At 51.2% G+C, this 22,950-nt stretch overlaps 1 protein-coding gene across 1 annotated transcript in view; it reads right to left on the reverse strand.

Moving 5' to 3' along the window:
• The window catches only part of LOC140133899 (rhombotin-1), an 82,042-nt gene extending 61,257 nt beyond the window's left edge, over positions 1 to 20,785 (reverse strand). The window contains exon 1 of the mRNA XM_072154588.1: positions 20,595 to 20,785. Within this exon, the coding sequence (XP_072010689.1) occupies positions 20,595 to 20,616 (22 nt within the window). The 5' untranslated portion in view covers positions 20,617 to 20,785. The remainder of the gene's footprint in view (positions 1 to 20,594) is intronic.
• Positions 20,786 to 22,950: the final 2,165 nt, after the last annotated feature.

Here is a 22,950-nt window from a genome sequence, read left to right on the forward strand (position 1 = left end):
AGGACACATCTACTACATGACCTGTACTCAGAGATATCACTGTGTTATCTGTGGTGTTACATAGGACTGCAGGACACATCTACTACATGATCTGTACTCAGAGATATCACTGTGTTATCTGTGGTGTTACATGGGACTGCAGGACACATCTACTACATGATCTGTACTCAGAGATGTCACTGTGTTATCTGTGCTGTTACATAGGACTGCAGGACATATCTACTACATGATCTGTACTCAGAGATATCACTGTGTTATCTGTGCTGTTACATAGGACTGCAGGACACATCTACTACATGATCTGTACTCAGAGATATCACTGTGTTATCTGTGGTGTTACATAGGACTGCAGGACACATCTACTACATGATCTGTACTCAGAGATATCACTGTGTTATCTGTGGTGTTACATAGGACTGCAGGACACATCTACTACATGATCTGTACTCAGAGATATCACTGTGTTATCTGTGGTGTTACATAGGACTGCAGGACACATCTACTACATGATCTGTACTCAGAGATATCACTGTGTTATCTGTGCTGTTACATAGGACTGCAGGACACATCTACTACATGATCTGTACTCAGAGATATCACTGTGTTATCTGTGGTGTTACATAGGACTGCAGGACACATCTACTACATGATCTGTACTCAGAGATATCACTGTGTTATCTGTGCTGTTACATAGGACTGCAGGACACATCTACTACATGATCTGTACTCAGAGATATCACTGTGTTATCTGTGGTGTTACATAGGACTGCAGGACACATCTACTACATGATCTGTACTCAGAGATATCACTGTGTTATCTGTGCTGTTACATAGGACTGCAGGACACATCTACTACATGATCTGTACTCAGAGATATCACTGTGTTATCTGTGGTGTTACATAGGACTGCAGGACACATCTACTACATGATCTGTACTCAGAGATATCACTGTGTTATCTGTGCTGTTACATAGGACTGCAGGACACATCTACTACATGATCTGTACCCAGAGATATCACTGTGTTATCTGTGGTGTTACATAGGACTGCAGGACACATCTACTACATGATCTGTACCCAGAGATATCACTGTGTTATCTGTGGTGTTACATGGGACTGCAGGACACATCTACTACATGATCTGTACCCAGAGATATCACTGTGTTATCTGTGGTGTTACATGGGACTGCAGGACACATCTACTACATGATCTGTACTCAGAGATATCACTGTGTTATCTGTGGTATTACATAGGACTGCAGGACACATCTACTACATGATCTGTACTCAGGGATATCACTGTGTTATCTGTGGTGTTACATGGGACTGCAGGACACATCTACTACATGATCTGTACTCAGAGATATCACTGTGTTATCTGTGGTGTTACATAGGACTGCAGGGCACATCTACTACATGATCTGTACTCAGAGATATCACTGTGTTATCTGTGGTGTTACATAGGACTGCAGGACACATCTACTACATGATCTGTACTCATGGATATCACTGTGTTATCTGTGCTGTTACATAGGACTGCAGGACACATCTACTACATGATCTGTACTCAGGGATATCACTGTGTTATCTGTGGTGTTACATAGGACTGCAGGACACATCTACTACATGATCTGTACTCAGAGATATCACTGTGTTATCTGTGGTGTTACATAGGACTGCAGGACACATCTACTACATGATCTGTACTCAGAGATATCACTGTGTTATCTGTGGTGTTACATAGGACTGCAGGACACATCTACTACATGATCTGTACTCAGAGATATCACTGTGTTATCTGTGGTGTTACATAGGACTGCAGGACACATTTACTACATGATCTGTACTCAGAGATATCACTGTGTTATCTGTGGTGTTACATGGGACTGCAGGACACATCTACTACATGATCTGTACTCAGAGATATCACTGTGTTATCTGTGGTGTTACATGGGACTGCAGGACACATCTACTACATGATCTGTACTCAGAGATATCACTGTGTTATCTGTGCTGTTACATAGGACTGCAGGTCACATCTACTACATGATCTGTACTCAGAGATATCACTGTGTTATCTGTGGTGTTACATAGGACTGCAGGACACATCTACTACATGATCTGTACTCAGAGATATCACTGTGTTATCTGTGCTGTTACATAGGACTGCAGGTCACATCTACTACATGATCTGTACTCAGAGATATCACTGTGTTATCTGTGGTGTTACATAGGACTGCAGGACACATCTACTACATGATCTGTACTCAGAGATATCACTGTGTTATCTGTGGTGTTACATAGGACTGCAGGACACATCTACTACATGATCTGTACTCAGAGATATCACTGTGTTATCTGTGGTGTTACATAGGACTGCAGGACACATCTACTACATGATCTGTACTCAGAGATATCACTGTGTTATCTGTGGCGTTACATAGGACTGCAGGACACATCTACTACATGATATGTACTCAGAGATATCACTGTGTTATCTGTGGTGTTACATAGGACTGCAGGTCACATCTACTACATGATCTGTACTCAGAGATATCACTGTGTTATCTGTGGTGTTACATAGGACTGCAGGTCACATCTACTACATGATCTGTACTCAGAGATATCACTGTGTTATCTGTGCTGTTACATAGGACTGCAGGACACATCTACTACATGATCTGTACTCAGAGATATCACTGTGTTATCTGTGGTGTTACATAGGACTGCAGGACACATCTACTACATGATCTGTACTCAGAGATATCACTGTGTTATCTGTGGTGTTACATAGGACTGCAGGACACATCTACTACATGATCTGTACTCAGAGATATCACTGTGTTATCTGTGCTGTTACATAGGACTGCAGGTCACATCTACTACATGATCTGTACTCAGAGATATCACTGTGTTATCTGTGCTGTTACATAGGACTGCAGGACTAGGACACATCTACTACATGATCTGTACTCAGAGATATCACTGTGTTATCTGTGCTGTTACATAGGACTGCAGGACACATCTACTACATGATCTGTACTCAGAGATATCACTGTGTTATCTGTGCTGTTACATAGGACTGCAGGACACATCTACTACATGATCTGTACTCAGAGATATCACTGTGTTATCTGTGGTGTTACATAGGACTGCAGGACACATCTACTACATGATCTGTACCCAGAGATATCACTGTGTTATCTGTGGTGTTACATAGGACTGCAGGACACATCTACTACATGATCTGTACCCAGAGATATCACTGTGTTATCTGTGGTGTTACATGGGACTGCAGGACACATCTACTACATGATCTGTACTCAGAGATATCACTGTGTTATCTGTGGTATTACATAGGACTGCAGGACACATCTACTACATGATCTGTACTCAGGGATATCACTGTGTTATCTGTGGTGTTACATAGGACTGCAGGGCACATCTACTACATGATCTGTACTCAGAGATATCACTGTGTTATCTGTGGTGTTACATAGGACTGCAGGACACATCTACTACATGATCTGTACTCAGAGAGATATCACTGTGTTATCTGTGGTGTTACATAGGACTGCAGGACACATCTACTACATGATCTGTACTCAGGGATATCACTGTGTTATCTGTGGTGTTACATAGGACTGCAGGACACATCTACTACATGATCTGTACTCAGAGATATCACTGTGTTATCTGTGGTGTTACATAGGACTGCAGGACACATCTACTACATGATCTGTACTCAGAGATATCACTGTGTTATCTGTGGTGTTACATAGGACTGCAGGACACATCTACTACATGATCTGTACTCAGAGATATCACTGTGTTATCTGTGGTGTTACATAGGACTGCAGGACACATCTACTACATGATCTGTACTCAGAGATATCACTGTGTTATCTGTGGTGTTACATAGGACTGCAGGTCACATCTACTACATGATCTGTACTCAGAGATATCACTGTGTTATCTGTGGTGTTACATAGGACTGCAGGTCACATCTACTACATGATCTGTACTCAGAGATATCACTGTGTTATCTGTGCTGTTACATAGGACTGCAGGACACATCTACTACATGATCTGTACTCAGAGATATCACTGTGTTATCTGTGGTGTTACATAGGACTGCAGGACACATCTACTACATGATCTGTACTCAGAGATATCACTGTGTTATCTGTGGTGTTACATAGGACTGCAGGACACATCTACTACATGATCTGTACTCAGAGATATCACTGTGTTATCTGTGCTGTTACATAGGACTGCAGGTCACATCTACTACATGATCTGTACTCAGAGATATCACTGTGTTATCTGTGCTGTTACATAGGACTGCAGGACTAGGACACATCTACTACATGATCTGTACTCAGAGATATCACTGTGTTATCTGTGCTGTTACATAGGACTGCAGGACACATCTACTACATGATCTGTACTCAGAGATATCACTGTGTTATCTGTGCTGTTACATAGGACTGCAGGACACATCTACTACATGATCTGTACTCAGAGATATCACTGTGTTATCTGTGGTGTTACATAGGACTGCAGGACACATCTACTACATGATCTGTACCCAGAGATATCACTGTGTTATCTGTGGTGTTACATGGGACTGCAGGACACATCTACTACATGATCTGTACTCAGAGATATCACTGTGTTATCTGTGGTATTACATAGGACTGCAGGACACATCTACTACATGATCTGTACTCAGGGATATCACTGTGTTATCTGTGGTGTTACATAGGACTGCAGGGCACATCTACTACATGATCTGTACTCAGAGATATCACTGTGTTATCTGTGGTGTTACATAGGACTGCAGGACACATCTACTACATGATCTGTACTCAGAGAGATATCACTGTGTTATCTGTGGTGTTACATAGGACTGCAGGACACATCTACTACATGATCTGTACTCAGGGATATCACTGTGTTATCTGTGGTGTTACATAGGACTGCAGGACACATCTACTACATGATCTGTACTCAGAGATATCACTGTGTTATCTGTGGTGTTACATAGGACTGCAGGACACATCTACTACATGATCTGTACTCAGAGATATCACTGTGTTATCTGTGGTGTTACATAGGACTGCAGGACACATCTACTACATGATCTGTACTCAGAGATATCACTGTGTTATCTGTGGTGTTACATAGGACTGCAGGACACATCTACTACATGATCTGTACTCAGAGATATCACTGTGTTATCTGTGCTGTTACATGGGACTGCAGGACACATCTACTACATGATCTGTACTCAGAGATATCACTGTGTTATCTGTGCTGTTACATGGGACTGCAGGACACATCTACTACATGATCTGTACTCAGAGATATCACTGTGTTATCTGTGGTGTTACATAGGACTGCAGGACACATCTACTACATGATCTGTACTCATGGATATCACTGTGTTATCTGTGCTGTTACATAGGACTGCAGGACACATCTACTACATGATCTGTACTCAGGGATATCACTGTGTTATCTGTGGTGTTACATAGGACTGCAGGACACATCTACTACATGATCTGTACTCAGAGATATCACTGTGTTATCTGTGGTGTTACATAGGACTGCAGGACACATTTACTACATGATCTGTACTCAGAGATATCACTGTGTTATCTGTGGTGTTACATGGGACTGCAGGACACATCTACTACATGATCTGTACTCAGAGATATCACTGTGTTATCTGTGGTGTTACATAGGACTGCAGGACACATCTACTACATGATCTGTACTCAGAGATATCACTGTGTTATCTGTGGTGTTACATAGGACTGCAGGATACATCTACTACATGATCTGTACTCAGAGATATCACTGTGTTATCTGTGGTGTTACATAGGACTGCAGGACACATCTACTACATGATCTGTACTCAGAGATATCACTGTGTTATCTGTGGTGTTACATAGGACTGCAGGACACATCTACTACATGATCTGTACTCAGAGATATCACTGTGTTATCTGTGCTGTTACATAGGACTGCAGGTCACATCTACTACATGATCTGTACTCAGAGATATCACTGTGTTATCTGTGCTGTTACATAGGACTGCAGGACTAGGACACATCTACTACATGATCTGTACTCAGAGATATCACTGTGTTATCTGTGCTGTTACATAGGACTGCAGGACACATCTACTACATGATCTGTACTCAGAGATATCACTGTGTTATCTGTGCTGTTACATAGGACTGCAGGACACATCTACTACATGATCTGTACTCAGAGATATCACTGTGTTATCTGTGGTGTTACATAGGACTGCAGGACACATCTACTACATGATCTGTACTCAGAGATATCACTGTGTTATCTGTGGTGTTACATAGGACTGCAGGACACATCTACTACATGATCTGTACTCAGAGATATCACTGTGTTATCTGTGGTGTTACATAGGACTGCAGGACACATCTACTACATGATCTGTACTCAGAGATATCACTGTGTTATCTGTGGTGTTACATAGGACTGCAGGTCACATCTACTACATGATCTGTACTCAGAGATATCACTGTGTTATCTGTGGTGTTACATGGGACTGCAGGACACATCTACTACATGATCTGTACTCAGAGAGATATCACTGTGTTATCTGTGGTGTTACATGGGACTGCAGGACACATATACTACATGATCTGTACTCAGAGATATCACTGTGTTATCTGTGGTGTTACATAGGACTGCAGGACACATCTACTACATGATCTGTACTCAGAGATATCACTGTTCTCTGTGCTGTTACATGGGACTGCAGGTCCTCGGCACAGACATGCTGGTGATGCTTCTGTCTGGCGCGGCGCAGGTTTTATCGTTTGACCTTTCTATCCAATCAATATCCACTTAGCGCTGCCCCTTTCATGCGTCCTCCCGGCTGATAAGCGGCGGCGCCTCCCACTGATCTTTGGCGCGTCTGGTGTGGATGTTGAGCGCTGACCGTCAGATGTGCGGCGGTGCTGAGGGCTGTGGGGGCTCCCCGCTGCTCTGCTGACAGTCGGTGCGGCACTCGCCCTCCACTCCTCGCCCTCAGCTACTCGCACTCAAAATGTCACTTACTTTGCATGATTAAAGGAATCCTCCGCTCTCGGGTATTGATCCGCGAGTCCTGCAATCTTTTTAAGTCATTTTGTGGCGGCGGAATGAAAAATCTGCTACTTAAAACAGAATCTGCAATTACCTTCCGCAGCCGCCGCCGCGCAGGACTCGCCATCTGTACGGGGCTCATCACCACCAGGACAGAGCGGCACAGAATGTAAAGGGGCACCAGAGGAGGAGACCCCCAACACTGACATATAAAGGGGGGCTCCTCCTGCCACAGCGAGGTATAGGGGGCAGCACATACTACCGGCTACATACACCAACTGCCATGGCCGCCCACCACCCACAGCACAGGGTGACTGGAGGAGCCGCGGATCCATGCCTCAGGGGGAGAATCTCTCCAGCCTCTAGATGTACAGAGAAGAATGGGGGAACCTCCAGCCTCTAGATGTACAGAGAAGAATGGGGGAACCTCCAGCCTCTAGATGTACAGAGAAGAATGGGGGAACCTCCAGCCTCTAGATGTACAGAGAAGAATGGGGGAACCTCCAGCCTCTAGATGTACAGAGAAGAATGGAGGAACCTCCAGCCTCTAGATGTACAGAGAAGAATGGAGGAACCTCCAGCCTCTAGATGTACAGAGAAGAATGGGGGAACCTCCAGCCTCTAGATGTACAGAGAAGAATGGAGGAACCTCCAGCCTCTAGATGTACAGAGAAGAATGGGGGGAACCTCCAGCCTCTAGATGTACAGAGAAGAATGGGGGAACCTCCAGCCTCTAGATGTACAGAGAAGAATGGGGGAACCTCCAGCCTCTAGATGTACAGAGAAGAATGGGGGGAACCTCCAGCCTCTAGATGTACAGAGAAGAATGGGGGAACCTCCAGCCTCTAGATGTACAGAGAAGAATGGGGGAACCTCCAGCCTCTAGATGTACAGAGAAGAATGGGGGAACCTCCAGCCTCTAGATGTACAGAGAAGAATGGGGGAACCTCCAGCCTCTAGATGTACAGAGAAGAATGGGGGAACCTCCAGCCTCTAGATGTACAGAGAAGAATGGGGGAACCTCCAGCCTCTAGATGTACAGAGAAGAATGGAGGAACCTCCAGCCTCTAGATGTACAGAGAAGAATGGAGGAACCTCCAGCCTCTAGATGTACAGAGAAGAATGGAGGAACCTCCAGCCTCTAGATGTACAGAGAAGAATGGAGGAACCTCCAGCCTCTAGATGTACAGAGAAGAATGGGGGAACCTCCAGCCTCTAGATGTACAGAGAAGAATGGGGGGAACCTCCAGCCTCTAGATGTACAGAGAAGAATGGGGGAACCTCCAGCCTCTAGATGTACAGAGAAGAATGGAGGAACCTCCAGCCTCTAGATGTACAGAGAAGAATGGGGGAACCTCCAGCCTCTAGATGTACAGAGAAGAATGGGGGAACCTCCAGCCTCTAGATGTACAGAGAAGAATGGGGGAACCTCCAGCCTCTAGATGTACAGAGAAGAATGGGGGAACCTCCAGCCTCTAGATGTACAGAGGAGAATGGGGGAACCTCCAGCCTCTAGATGTACAGAGAAGAATGGAGGAACCTCCAGCCTCTAGATGTACAGAGAAGAATGGGGGAACCTCCAGCCTCTAGATGTACAGAGAAGAATGGGGGAACCTCCAGCCTCTAGATGTACAGAGAAGAATGGGGGGAACCTCCGGCCTCTAGATGTACAGAGAAGAATGGGGGAACCTCCAGCCTCTAGATGTACAGAGAAGAATGGGGGAACCTCCAGCCTCTAGATGTACAGAGAAGAATGGGGGAACCTCCAGCCTCTAGATGTACAGAGAAGAATGGAGGAACCTCCAGCCTCTAGATGTACAGAGAAGAATGGGGGAACCTCCAGCCTCTAGATGTACAGAGAAGAATGGGGGAACCTCCAGCCTCTAGATGTACAGAGAAGAATGGGGGAACCTACAGCCTCTAGATGTACAGAGAAGAATGGGGGAACCTCCAGCCTCTAGATGTACAGAGAAGAATGGGGGAACCTCCGGCCTCTAGATGTACAGAGAAGAATGGGAGGAACCTCCAGCCTCTAGATGTACAGAGAAGAATGGGAGGAACCTCCAGCCTCTAGATGTGCAGAGAAGAATGGGGGAACCTCCAGCCTCTAGATGTTCAGAGAAGAATGGGGGGAACCTCCAGCCTCTAGATGTACAGAGAAGAATGGAGGAACCTCCAGCCTCTAGATGTACAGAGAAGAATGGGGGAACCTCCAGCCTCTAGATGTACAGAGAAGAATGGGGGAACCTCCAGCCTCTAGATGTACAGAGAAGAATGGAGGAACCTCCAGCCTCTAGATGTACAGAGAAGAATGGGGGAACCTCCAGCCTCTACATGTACAGAGAAGAATGGGGGAACCTCCAGCCTCTAGATGTACAGAGAACAATGGGGGAACCTCCAGCCTCTAGATGTACAGAGAACAATGGGGGAACCTCCAGCCTCTAGATGTACAGAGAAGAATGGGGGAACCTCCAGCCTCTAGATGTACAGAGAAGAATGGGGGGAACCTCCAGCCTCTAGATGTACAGAGAAGAATGGGGGAACCTCCAGCCTCTAGATGTACAGAGAAGAATGGGGGAACCTCCAGCCTCTAGATGTACAGAGAAGAATGGGGGGAACCTCCAGCCTCTAGATGTACAGAGAAGAATGGGGGAACCTCCAGCCTCTAGATGTACAGAGAAGAATGGAGGAACCTCCAGCCTCTAGATGTACAGAGAAGAATGGGGGAACCTCCAGCCTCTAGATGTACAGAGAAGAATGGGGGAACCTCCAGCCTCTAGATGTACAGAGAAGAATGGGGGAACCTCCAGCCTCTAGATGTACAGAGAAGAATGGGGGAACCTCCAGCCTCTAGATGTACAGAGGAGAATGGGGGAACCTCCAGCCTCTAGATGTACAGAGAAGAATGGAGGAACCTCCAGCCTCTAGATGTACAGAGAAGAATGGGGGAACCTCCAGCCTCTAGATGTACAGAGAAGAATGGGGGAACCTCCAGCCTCTAGATGTACAGAGAAGAATGGGGGGAACCTCCGGCCTCTAGATGTACAGAGAAGAATGGGGGAACCTCCAGCCTCTAGATGTACAGAGAAGAATGGGGGAACCTCCAGCCTCTAGATGTACAGAGAAGAATGGGGGAACCTCCAGCCTCTAGATGTACAGAGAAGAATGGAGGAACCTCCAGCCTCTAGATGTACAGAGAAGAATGGGGGAACCTCCAGCCTCTAGATGTACAGAGAAGAATGGGGGAACCTCCAGCCTCTAGATGTACAGAGAAGAATGGGGGAACCTACAGCCTCTAGATGTACAGAGAAGAATGGGGGAACCTCCAGCCTCTAGATGTACAGAGAAGAATGGGGGAACCTCCGGCCTCTAGATGTACAGAGAAGAATGGGAGGAACCTCCAGCCTCTAGATGTACAGAGAAGAATGGGAGGAACCTCCAGCCTCTAGATGTGCAGAGAAGAATGGGGGAACCTCCAGCCTCTAGATGTTCAGAGAAGAATGGGGGGAACCTCCAGCCTCTAGATGTACAGAGAAGAATGGAGGAACCTCCAGCCTCTAGATGTACAGAGAAGAATGGGGGAACCTCCAGCCTCTAGATGTACAGAGAAGAATGGGGGAACCTCCAGCCTCTAGATGTACAGAGAAGAATGGAGGAACCTCCAGCCTCTAGATGTACAGAGAAGAATGGGGGAACCTCCAGCCTCTACATGTACAGAGAAGAATGGGGGAACCTCCAGCCTCTAGATGTACAGAGAACAATGGGGGAACCTCCAGCCTCTAGATGTACAGAGAACAATGGGGGAACCTCCAGCCTCTAGATGTACAGAGAAGAATGGGGGAACCTCCAGCCTCTAGATGTACAGAGAAGAATGGGGGGAACCTCCAGCCTCTAGATGTACAGAGAAGAATGGGGGAACCTCCAGCCTCTAGATGTACAGAGAAGAATGGGGGAACCTCCAGCCTCTAGATGTACAGAGAAGAATGGGGGAACCTCCAGCCTCTAGATGTACAGAGAAGAATGGGGGAACCTCCAGCCTCTAGATGTACAGAGAAGAATGGGGGAACCTCCAGCCTCTAGATGTACAGAGAAGAATGGAGGAACCTCCAGCCTCTAGATGTACAGAGAAGAATGGGGGAACCTCCAGCCTCTAGATGTACAGAGAAGAATGGAGGAACCTCCAGCCTCTAGATGTACAGAGAAGAATGGGGGAACCTCCAGCCTCTAGATGTACAGAGAAGAATGGAGGAACCTCCAGCCTCTAGATGTACAGAGAAGAATGGAGGAACCTCCAGCCTCTAGATGTACAGAGAAGAATGGGGGAACCTCCAGCCTCTACATGTACAGAGAAGAATGGGGGAACCTCCAGCCTCTAGATGTACAGAGAACAATGGGGGAACCTCCAGCCTCTAGATGTACAGAGAAGAATGGGGGAACCTCCAGCCTCTAGATGTACAGAGAAGAATGGGGGGAACCTCCAGCCTCTAGATGTACAGAGAAGAATGGGGGAACCTCCAGCCTCTAGATGTACAGAGAAGAATGGGGGAACCTCCAGCCTCTAGATGTACAGAGAACAATGGGGGAACCTCCAGCCTCTAGATGTACAGAGAAGAATGGGGGAACCTCCAGCCTCTAGATGTACAGAGAAGAATGGGGGGAACCTCCAGCCTCTAGATGTACAGAGAAGAATGGGGGAACCTCCAGCCTCTAGATGTACAGAGAAGAATGGGGGAACCTCCAGCCTCTAGATGTACAGAGAAGAATGGGGAACCTCCAGCCTCTAGATGTACAGAGAAGAATGGGGGAACCTCCAGCCTCTAGATGTACAGAGAAGAATGGGGGAACCTCCAGCCTCTAGATGTACAGAGAAGAATGGAGGAACCTCCAGCCTCTAGATGTACAGAGAAGAATGGAGGAACCTCCAGCCTCTAGATGTACAGAGAAGAATGGGGGAACCTCCAGCCTCTAGATGTACAGAGAAGAATGGAGGAACCTCCAGCCTCTAGATGTACAGAGAAGAATGGGGGAACCTCCAGCCTCTAGATGTACAGAGAAGAATGGAGGAACCTCCAGCCTCTAGATGTACAGAGAAGAATGGGGGAACCTCCAGCCTCTAGATGTACAGAGAAGAATGGAGGAACCTCCAGCCTCTAGATGTACAGAGAAGAATGGAGGAACCTCCAGCCTCTAGATGTACAGAGAAGAATGGGGGAACCTCCAGCCTCTAGATGTACAGAGAAGAATGGAGGAACCTCCAGCCTCTACATGTACAGAGAAGAATGGGGGAACCTCCAGCCTCTAGATGTACAGAGAACAATGGGGGAACCTCCAGCCTCTAGATGTACAGAGAACAATGGGGGAACCTCCAGCCTCTAGATGTACAGAGAAGAATGGGGGAACCTCCAGCCTCTAGATGTACAGAGAAGAATGGGGGGAACCTCCAGCCTCTAGATGTACAGAGAAGAATGGGGGAACCTCCAGCCTCTAGATGTACAGAGAAGAATGGGGGAACCTCCAGCCTCTAGGTGTACAGAGAAGAATGGGGGGACCTCCAGCCTCTAGATGTACAGAGAAGAATGGGGGAACCTCCAGCCTCTAGATGTACAAAGAAGAATGGGGGAACCTCCAGCCTCTAGATGTACAAAGAAGAATGGGGGAACCTCCAGCCTCTAGATGTACACAGAAGAATGGGGGGAACCTCCGGCCTCTAGATGTACAGAGAAGAATGGAGGAACCTCCAGCCTCTAGATGTACAGAGAAGAATGGGGGAACCTCCAGCCTCTAGATGTACAGAGAAGAATGGGGGGAACCTCCAGCCTCTAGATGTACAAAGAAGAATGGGGGAACCTCCAGCCTCTAGATGTACAAAGAAGAATGGGGGGACCTCCAGCCTCTAGATGTACAGAGAAGAATGGGGGAACCTCCAGCCTCTAGATGTACAGAGAAGAATGGGGGAACCTCCAGCCTCTAGATGTACACAGAAGAATGGGGGGAACCTCCGGCCTCTAGATGTACAGAGAAGAATGGAGGAACCTCCAGCCTCTAGATGTACAGAGAAGAATGGGGGAACCTCCAGCCTCTAGATGTACAGAGAAGAATGGGAGGAACCTCCAGCCTCTAGATGTATAGAGAAGAATGGGAGGAACCTCCAGCCTCTAGATGTATAGAGAAGAATGGGGGGAACCTCCAGCCTCTAGATGTACAGAGAAAAATGGGGGAACCTCCAGCCTCTAGATGTACAGAGAAGAATGGGGGAACCTCCAGCCTCTAGATGTACAGAGAAGAATGGGGAACTTAGATGTACAGAGAAGAATGGGGGAACCTCCAGCCTCTAGATGTACAGAGAAGAATGGGGGAACCTCCAGCCTCTAGATGTACAAAGAAGAATGGGGGAACCTCCAGCCTCTAGATGTACAAAGAAGAATGGAGGAACCTCCAGCCTCTAGATGTACAGAGAAGAATGGGGGAACCTCCAGCCTCTAGATGTACAGAGAAGAATGGGGGAACCTCCAGCCTCTAGATGTACAGAGAAGAATGGGGGGAACCTCCAGCCTCTAGATGTACAGAGAAGAATGGGGGGACCTCCAGCCTCTAGATGTACAGAGAAGAATGGGGGAACCTCCAGCCTCTAGATGTACAGAGAAGAATGGGGGAACCTCCAGCCTCTAGATGTACATAGAAGAATGGGGGAACCTCCGGCCTCTAGATGTACAGAGAAGAATAGGGGAACCTCCAGCCTCTAGATGTACAGAGAAGAATGGAGGAACCTCCAGCCTCTAGATGTACAGAGAAGAATGGAGGAACCTCCAGCCTCTAGATGTACAGAGAAGAATGGAGGAACCTCCAGCCTCTAGATGTACAGAGAAGAATGGGGGGAACCTCCAGCCTCTAGATGTACAGAGAAGAATGGGGGGAACCTCCAGCCTCTAGATGTACAGAGAAGAATGGGGGAACCTCCAGCCTCTAGATGTACAGAGAAGAATGGGGGAACCTCCAGCCTCTAGATGTACAGAGAAGAATGGGGGAACCTCCAGCCTCTAGATGTACAGAGAAGAATGGAGGAACCTCCAGCCTCTAGATGTACAGAGAAGAATGGGGGAACCTCCAGCCTCTAGATGTACAGAGAAGAATGGGGGAACCTCCAGCCTCTAGATGTACAGAGAAGAATGGGGGAACCTCCAGCCTCTTGATGTACAGAGAAGAATGGGGGAACCTCCAGCCTCTAGATGTACAGAGAAGAATGGGGGGAACCTCCTGCCTCTAGATGTACAGAGAAGAATGGGGGAACCTCCAGCCTCCAGATGTACAGAGAAGAATGGGGGAACCTCCAGCCTCCAGATGTACAGAGAAGAATGGGGGAACCTCCAGCCTCTAGATGTACAGAGAAGAATGGGGGAACCTCCAGCCTCTAGATGTACAGAGAAGAATGGGGGAACCTCCAGCCTCTAGATGTACAAAGAAGAATGGGGGAACCTCCAGCCTCTAGATGTACAGAGAAGAATGGGGGGAACCTCCAGCCTCTAGATGTACAAAGAAGAATGGGGGAACCTCCAGCCTCTAGATGTACAGAGAAGAATGGGCGAACCTCCAGCCTCTAGATGTACAGAGAAGAATGGGGGAACCTCCAGCCTCTAGATGTACAGAGAAGAATGGGGGAACCTCCAGCCTCTAGATGTACAGAGAAGAATGGAGGAACCTCCAGCCTCTAGATGTACAGAGAAGAATGGGGGAACCTCCAGCCTCTAGATGTGTAAATCTGGCGTCACACGTGTTACTGCGTCTCGCACGCTCCGTGTTAATGGAGCCCCCCATACCCTGCCCGGGGCCCCCCATACCCTGCCCGGAGCTCCCCATACCCTGCCCGGAGCCCCCCCATACACTGCCCGGAGCCCCCCCATACACTGCCCGGAGCCCCCCCATACACTGCCCGGAGCCCCCCCATACACTGCCCGGAGCCCCCATCCCCATATACTGCCCGGAGCTCCCCATACACTGCCCGGAGCCCCCCATACACTGCCCGGAGCCCCCCATACAGTGCCCGGAGCCCCCCCATACACTGCCCGGAGCCCCCCCATACACTGCCCGGAGCCCCCCCATACACTGCCCGGAGCCCCCCCATACACTGCCCGGAGCCCCCATCCCCATATACTGCCCGGAGCTCCCCATACACTGCCCGGAGCCCCCCATACACTGCCCGGAGCCCCCCATACAGTGCCCGGAGCCCCCCATACAGTGCCCGGAGCCCCCCATACAGTGCCCGGAGCCCCCCATACAGTGCCAGGAGCCCCCCATACAGTGCCCGGAGCCCCCATCCCCATATACTGGCCGGAGCCCCCATCCCCATATACTGCCCGGAGCCCCCATCCCCATATACTGCCCGGAGCTCCCATCCCCATATACTGACCGGTTCCCCCGCCCCATATACTGCCCGGAGCTCCCATCCCCATATACTGACCAGAGCCCCCATCCCCATATACTGCCCAGAGCTCCCATCCCCATATACTGCCCGGAGCTCCCATCCCCATATACTGCCCGGAGCTCCCATCCCCATATACTGCCCAGCGCCCCCATCCCCATATACTGCCCAGAGCTCCCATCCCCATATACTGCCCGGAGCTCCCATCCCCATATACTGCCCAGCGCCCCCATCCCCATATACTGCCCAGAGCTCCCATCCCATATACTGCCCAGCGCCCCCATCCCCATATACTGACCGGTTCCCCCGCCCCATATACTGCCCGGAGCTCCCATCCCCATATACTGACCAGAGCCCCCATCCCCATATACTGCCCAGAGCTCCCATCCCCATATACTGCCCGGAGCTCCCATCCCCATATACTGCCCAGTGCCCCCATCCCCATATACTGCCCAGAGCTCCCATCCCCATATACTGCCCGGAGCTCCCATCCCCATATACTGCCCAGCGCCCCCATCCCCATATACTGCCCAGAGCTCCCATCCCCATATACTGCCCGGAGCTCCCATCCCCATATACTGCCCAGCGCCCCCATCCCCATATACTGCCCAGAGCTCCCATCCCCATATACTGCCCGGAGCTCCCATCCCCATATACTGCCCAGCGCCCCCATCCCCATATACTGCCCAGAGCTCCCATCCCCATATACTGCCCGGAGCTCCCATCCCCATATACTGCCCAGCGCCCCCATCCCCATATACTGCCCAGAGCTCCCATCCCCATATACTGCCCAGCGCCCCCATCCCCATATACTGCCCAGCGCCCCCATCCCCATATACTGCCCGGGGCCCCCATCCCCATATACTGCCTGGAGCCCCCGCCCCCATACACTGTTTTGGAGGTGTCCCGGGCTGCGGCGCCTCCTGTATGATGGAGCTCGTCCTTTACATTTACGTGGCTTCCATCTGTCGTCTTGGAGACACCGGCCCCCGTCTCTGGGATAAGGACCCTCTCCGATGTGACCCCCGCTCCGCACACTCTCTGATAATTGCCCCTTTTTACAGAGATCAATGTCAGACATCTGTCCGGCCATTTATCCGCGGCCGCATGAGGAACGTCTCCTCACTCCGACACCGATCCTGGAAGGGGGGGCCTCACTCCGGCACCGATCCTGGAGGGGGTGGGGGCCTCACTCGGACACCGATCCCGGAAAGGGGGGGGGGGGGGGCCTCACTCCGACACCAATCCCTGGAGGGGGGGGGGGGGGGCTCACTTCGACACCAATCCCTGGAGGGGGGGGGGCCTCACTCCGACACCGATCCCGGAAGGGGGGGCCTCACTCCGGCACCGATCCTGGAGGGGGTGGGGGCCTCACTCGGACACCGATCCCGGAAAGGGGGGGGGCCTCACTCCGACACCAATCCTGGAGGGGGTTGCCCTCCTCACTCCGACACCAATCCTGGAGGGGCTCACTCCGACAACGATCCTACAGAGGGGCTCTTCACCAGCCGCAGCTCCCGTAGGCACCACATTAACTCTTCACTGCCTGTTACTGGAGCTTAACTACCGGTGACACCACAACATTAACCCTTGTCTGCCGGCAAGTTTAGCCGAGTGTCACTTGCATCTGACTATAATAATAATATATAATCTGAGTGTGTGCAGTGGAGGAGGATGATGGGGGTGATAGGATCCGGGATCCCAGTGACAGCACTTCATTAACCCTTACCTCTCTGCACTTCTGACTATAGGGACTTTTGGTGCAGTGGCATGATGATGATGATGATGATGATGAAAAGACCTCTTTATTAACCCTTTGGTGGATAAGCATGTGACATGTCCGACACCCTCTGCCCATAGTGGTGTCCAGTTGTCAGTGATCGCTCCCTCCTTGGAGTTTTGTCACAACTTCTTGTCTCAGTTGTAGCTGAATCTCCCTGATCAGCGCCGACTACAGACAGCCCGACCATTGTGCACGATAACCGACTACAGGTGAGCAGAGCCAAAAACCATGCAGAGCACTGAGAGCACTGCACCCCTTGCAGAACAGTATACAGCTCTCCGTGCAGAGCAGAGTACAGAGCAGTATACAGCTCTCCGTGCAGAGCAAAATACAGAGCAGTATACAGCTCTCCGTGCAGAGCAGAGTACAGAGCAGTATACAGCTCTCCGTGCAGAGCAGAGTACAGAGCAGTATACAGCTCTCCGTGCAGAGCAGAGTACAGAGCAGTATACAGCTCTCTGTGCAGAGCAGAGTACAGAGCAGTATACAGCTCTCTGTGCAGAGCAGAGTACAGAGCAGTATACAGCTCTCCGTGCAGAGCAGAGTACAGAGCAGTATACAGCTCTCCGTGCAGAGCAGAGTACAGAGCAGTATACAGCTCTCCGTGCAGAGCAGAGTACAGAGCAGTATACAGCTCTCCGTGCAGAGCAGAGTACAGAGCAGTATACAGCTCTCCGGGCAGAGCAGAGTACAGAGCAGTATACAGCTCTCCGTGCAGAGCAGAGTACAGGGCAGTATACAGCTCTCCGTGCAGAGCAGAGTACAGAGCAGTATACAGCTCTCTGTGCAGAGCAGAATACAGAGCAGTATACAGCTCTCCGTGCAGAGCAGAGTACAGAGCAGTATACAGCTCTCCGTGCAGAGCAGAGTACAGAGCAGTATACAGCTCTCCGTGCAGAGCAGAATACAGAGCAGTATACAGCTCTCCGTGCAGAGCAGAGTACAGAGCAGTATACAGCTCTCCGTGCAGAGCAGAGTACAGGGCAGTATACAGCTCTCCGTGCAGAGCAGAGTACAGGGCAGTATACAGCTCTCCGTGCAGAGCAGAATACAGAGCAGTATACAGCTCTCCGTGCAGAGCAGAGTACAGAGCAGTATACAGCTCTCCGTGCAGAGCAGAGTACAGAGCAGTATACAGCTCTCCGTGCAGAGCAGAGTACAGAGCAGTATACAGCTCTCCGTGCAGAGCAGAGTACAGAGCAGTATACAGCTCTCCGGGCAGAGCAGAGTACAGAGCAGTATACAGCTCTCCGTGCAGAGCAGAGTACAGAGCAGTATACAGCTCTCCGTGCAGAGCAGAGTACAGAGCAGTATACAGCTCTCCGTGCAGAGCAGAGTACAGAGCAGTATACAGCTCTCCGTGCAGAGCAGAGTACAGAGCAGTATACAGCTCTCCGTGCAGAGCAGAATACAGAGCAGTATACAGCTCTCCGTGCAGAGCAGAGTACAGAGCAGTATACAGCTCTCCGGGCAGAGCAGAGTACAGAGCAGTATACAGCTCTCCGTGCAGAGCAGAGTACAGAGCAGTATACAGCTCTCCCTGCAGAGCAGAATACAGAGCAGTATACAGCTCTCCGTGCAGAGCAGAGTACAGAGCAGTATACAGCTCTCCGTGCAGAGCAGAGTACAGAGCAGTATACAGCTCTCCGTGCAGAGCAGAGTACAGAGCAGTATACAGCTCTCCGTGCAGAGCAGAGTACAGAGCAGTATACAGCTCTCCGTGCAGAGCAGAGTACAGAGCAGTATACAGCTCTCCGTGCAGAGCAGAGTACAGAGCAGTATACAGCTCTCCGTGCAGAGCAGAGTACAGAGCAGTATACAGCTCTCCGTGCAGAGCAGAGTACAGGGCAGTATACAGCTCTCCGTGCAGAGCAGAGTACAGGGCAGTATACAGCTCTCCGTGCAGAGCAGAGTACAGAGCAGTATACAGCTCTCCGGGCAGAGCAGAGTACAGAGCAGTATACAGCTCTCCGTGCAGAGCAGAGTACAGAGCAGTATACAGCTCTCCGTGCAGAGCAGAGTACAGGGCAGTATACAGCTCTCCGTGCAGAGCAGAGTACAGAGCAGTATACAGCTCTCCGTGCAGAGCAGAGTACAGGGCAGTATACAGCTCTCCGTGCAGAGCAGAGTACAGGGCAGTATACAGCTCTCCGTGCAGAGCAGAGTACAGGGCAGTATACAGCTCTCCGTGCAGAGCAGAGTACAGGGCAGTATACAGCTCTCCGTGCAGAGCAGAGTACAGAGCAGTATACAGCTCTCCGTGCAGAGCAGAGTACAGGGCAGTATACAGCTCTCCGTGCAGAGCAGAGTACAGAGCAGTATACAGCTCTCCGTGCAGAGCAGAGTACAGAGCAGTATACAGCTCTCCGTGCAGAGCAGAGTACAGAGCAGTATACAGCTCTCCGTGCAGAGCAGAGTACAGAGCAGTATACAGCTCTCCGTGCAGAGCAGAGTACAGAGCAGTATACAGCTCTCCGTGCAGAGCAGAGTACAGAGCAGTATACAGCTCTCCGTGCAGAGCAGAGTACAGAGCAGTATACAGCTCTCCGTGCAGAGCAGAGTACAGAGCAGTATACAGCTCTCCGTGCAGAGCAGAGTACAGAGCAGTATACAGCTCTCCGTGCAGAGCAGAGTACAGGGCAGTATACAGCTCTCCGTGCAGAGCAGAGTACAGGGCAGTATACAGCTCTCCGTGCAGAGCAGAGTACAGGGCAGTATACAGCTCTCCGTGCAGAGCAGAGTACAGAGCAGTATACAGCTCTCCGTGCAGAGCAGAGTACAGGGCAGTATACAGCTCTCCGTGCAGAGCAGAGTACAGAGCAGTATACAGCTCTCCGTGCAGAGCAGAGTACAGAGCAGTATACAGCTCTCCGTGCAGAGTACAGAGCAGTATACAGCTCTCCGTGCAGAGCAGAGTACAGAGCAGTATACAGCTCTCCGTGCAGAGCAGAGTACAGAGCAGTATACAGCTCTCCGTGCAGAGCAGAGTACAGAGCAGTATACAGCTCTCCGTGCAGAGCAGAGTACAGAGCAGTATACAGCTCTCCGTGCAGAGCAGAGTACAGAGCAGTATACAGCTCTCCGTGCAGAGCAGAGTACAGAGCAGTATACAGCTCTCCGTGCAGAGCAGAGTACAGAGCAGTATACAGCTCTCCGTGCAGAGCAGAGTACAGAGCAGTATACAGCTCTCCGTGCAGAGCAGCCGGCAGCCCCGACTACACGACCACCGCTACCCCGGCCAATGCAGACACTCACCGTCCTCCTTGTCCAGCACCATCCTCCCGGAGGCTGCAGCTGCTCCGCCGTCACCAGGAGCCTGCACCCCGGAGAGTCAGGAGGCCGGCGGGTGCTCCGGAGCAGACCACCCGGAGCCCTTCCTGCAGCTGTACCCCTGTGTCGGTGCAGAGGAGTGCTGCTCCTGGCTGCTGCTGCTGCTGACTGCTCTCTCTGCTCCGAGACCCTGAGACCCCTCGTTAATTAAATCAATTCATTATGCTGAGATCTGATTAGCGCCCATCCCCCTCCTTTGAATCAATTATTCAATACACAAACATAATTGGCTGTGCCCGGGTGTCTAAGTATTAGCTTATTTAACTCCAAGGACACTAATTACCCCCAGGGCAGGAGAACTTTTCTCATTAATTCTGACAAAACACAAAAGCGCAGCCAGAGAGAGGACGTGTGCACAGGGCCAGAGCTGGGGGTGCAGCATGTGCCCCCTAAACCTCCAGAGACCGGGGCAGAGCTGGGGGTGCAGCATGTACCCCCTAAACCTCCAGAGACAGGGGCAGAGCTGGGGGTGCAGCATGTACCCCCTAAACCTCCAGAGACAGGGGCAGAGCTGGGGGTGCAGCATGTACCCCCTAAACCTCCAGAGACAGGGGCAGAGCTGGGGGTGCAGCATGTACCCCCTAAACCTCCAGAGACAGGGGCAGAGCTGGGGGTGCAGCATGTGCCCCCTAAACCTCCAGAGACCGGGGCAGAGCTGGGGGTGCAGCATGTGCCCCCTAAACCTCCAGAGACCGGGGCAGAGCTGGGGGTGCAGCATGTACCCCCTAGACCTCCAGAGACAGGGGCAGAGCTGGGGGTGCAGCATGTGACCCCCCTAAACCTCCAGAGACGGGGGCAGAGCTGGGGTGCTGCATGTGCCCCCTAAACCTCCAGAGACAGGGGCAGAGCTGGGGGTGCAGCATGTGGCCCCCCTAAACCTCCAGAGACAGGGGCAGAGCTGGGGTGCTGCATGTGCCCCCCTAAACCTCCAGAGACGGGGGCAGAGCTGGGGTGCTGCATGTGCCCCCCTAAACCTCCAGAGACAGGGGCAGAGCTGGGGGTGCTGCATGTGCCCCCCTAAACCTCCAGAGACAGGGGCAGAGCTGGGGTGCTGCATGTGCCCCCCTAAACCTCCAGAGACGGGGGCAGAGCTGGGGTGCTGCATGTGCCCCCCTAAACCTCCAGAGACAGGGGCAGAGCTGGGGGTGCTGCATGTGCCCCCCTAAACCTCCAGAGACAGGGGCAGAGCTGGGGGTGCAGCATGTGACCCCCTAAACCTCCAGAGACAGGGGCAGAGCTGGGGGTGCTGCATGTACCCCCTAAACCTCCAGAGACAGGGGCAGAGCTGGGGGTGCAGCATGTGACCCCCCTAAACCTCCAGAGAGAGGGGCAGAGCTGGGGGTGCAGCATGTACCCCCTAAACCTCCAGAGACAGGGGCAGAGCTGGGGGTGCAGCATGTACCCCCTAAACCTCCAGAGACAGGGGCAGAGCTGGGGGTGCAGCATGTACCCACCATAAACCTCCAGAGACAGGGGCAGAGCTGGGGGTGCAGCATGTACCCCCTAAACCTCCAGAGACAGGGGCAGAGCTGGGGGTGCAGCATGTGACCCCCCTAAACCTCCAGAGAGAGGGGCAGAGCTGGGGGTGCAGCATGTGCCCCCCTAAACCTCCAGAGACAGGGGCAGAGCTGGGGGTGCAGCATGTGACCCCCTAAACCTCCAGAGACAGGGGCAGAGCTGGGGGTGCAGCATGTACCCACCATAAACCTCCAGAGACAGGGGCAGAGCTGGGGGTGCAGCATGTACCCCCTAAACCTCCAGAGACAGGGGCAGAGCTGGGGGTGCAGCATGTACCCCCTAAACCTCCAGAGACAGGGGCAGAGCTGGGGGTGCAGCATGTGACCCCCCTAAACCTCCAGAGAGAGGGGCAGAGCTGGGGGTGCAGCATGTACCCCCTAAACCTCCAGAGACAGGGGCAGAGCTGGGGGTGCAGCATGTGACCCCCCTAGACCTCCAGAGACAGGGGCAGAGCTGGGGGTGCAGAATGTACCCCCTAAACCTCCAGAGACAGGGGCAGAGCTGGGGGTGCAGAATGTACCCCCTAGACCTCCAGAGACAGGGGCAGAGCTGGGGGTGCAGCATGTACCCCCTAAACCTCCAGAGAAAGGGGCAGAGCTGGGGGTGCAGCATGTACCCCCTAAACCTCCAGAGACAGGGGCAGAGCTGGGGGTGCAGCATGTACCCCCTAAACCTCCAGAGACAGGGGCAGAGCTGGGGGTGCAGCATGTACCCCCTAAACCTCCAGAGACAGGGGCAGAGCTGGGGGTGCAGCATGTACCCA

The sequence above is a fragment of the Engystomops pustulosus genome, chromosome 5, assembly GCF_040894005.1.
Source record: "Engystomops pustulosus chromosome 5, aEngPut4.maternal, whole genome shotgun sequence".
Taxonomy (NCBI): domain Eukaryota; kingdom Metazoa; phylum Chordata; class Amphibia; order Anura; family Leptodactylidae; genus Engystomops; species Engystomops pustulosus.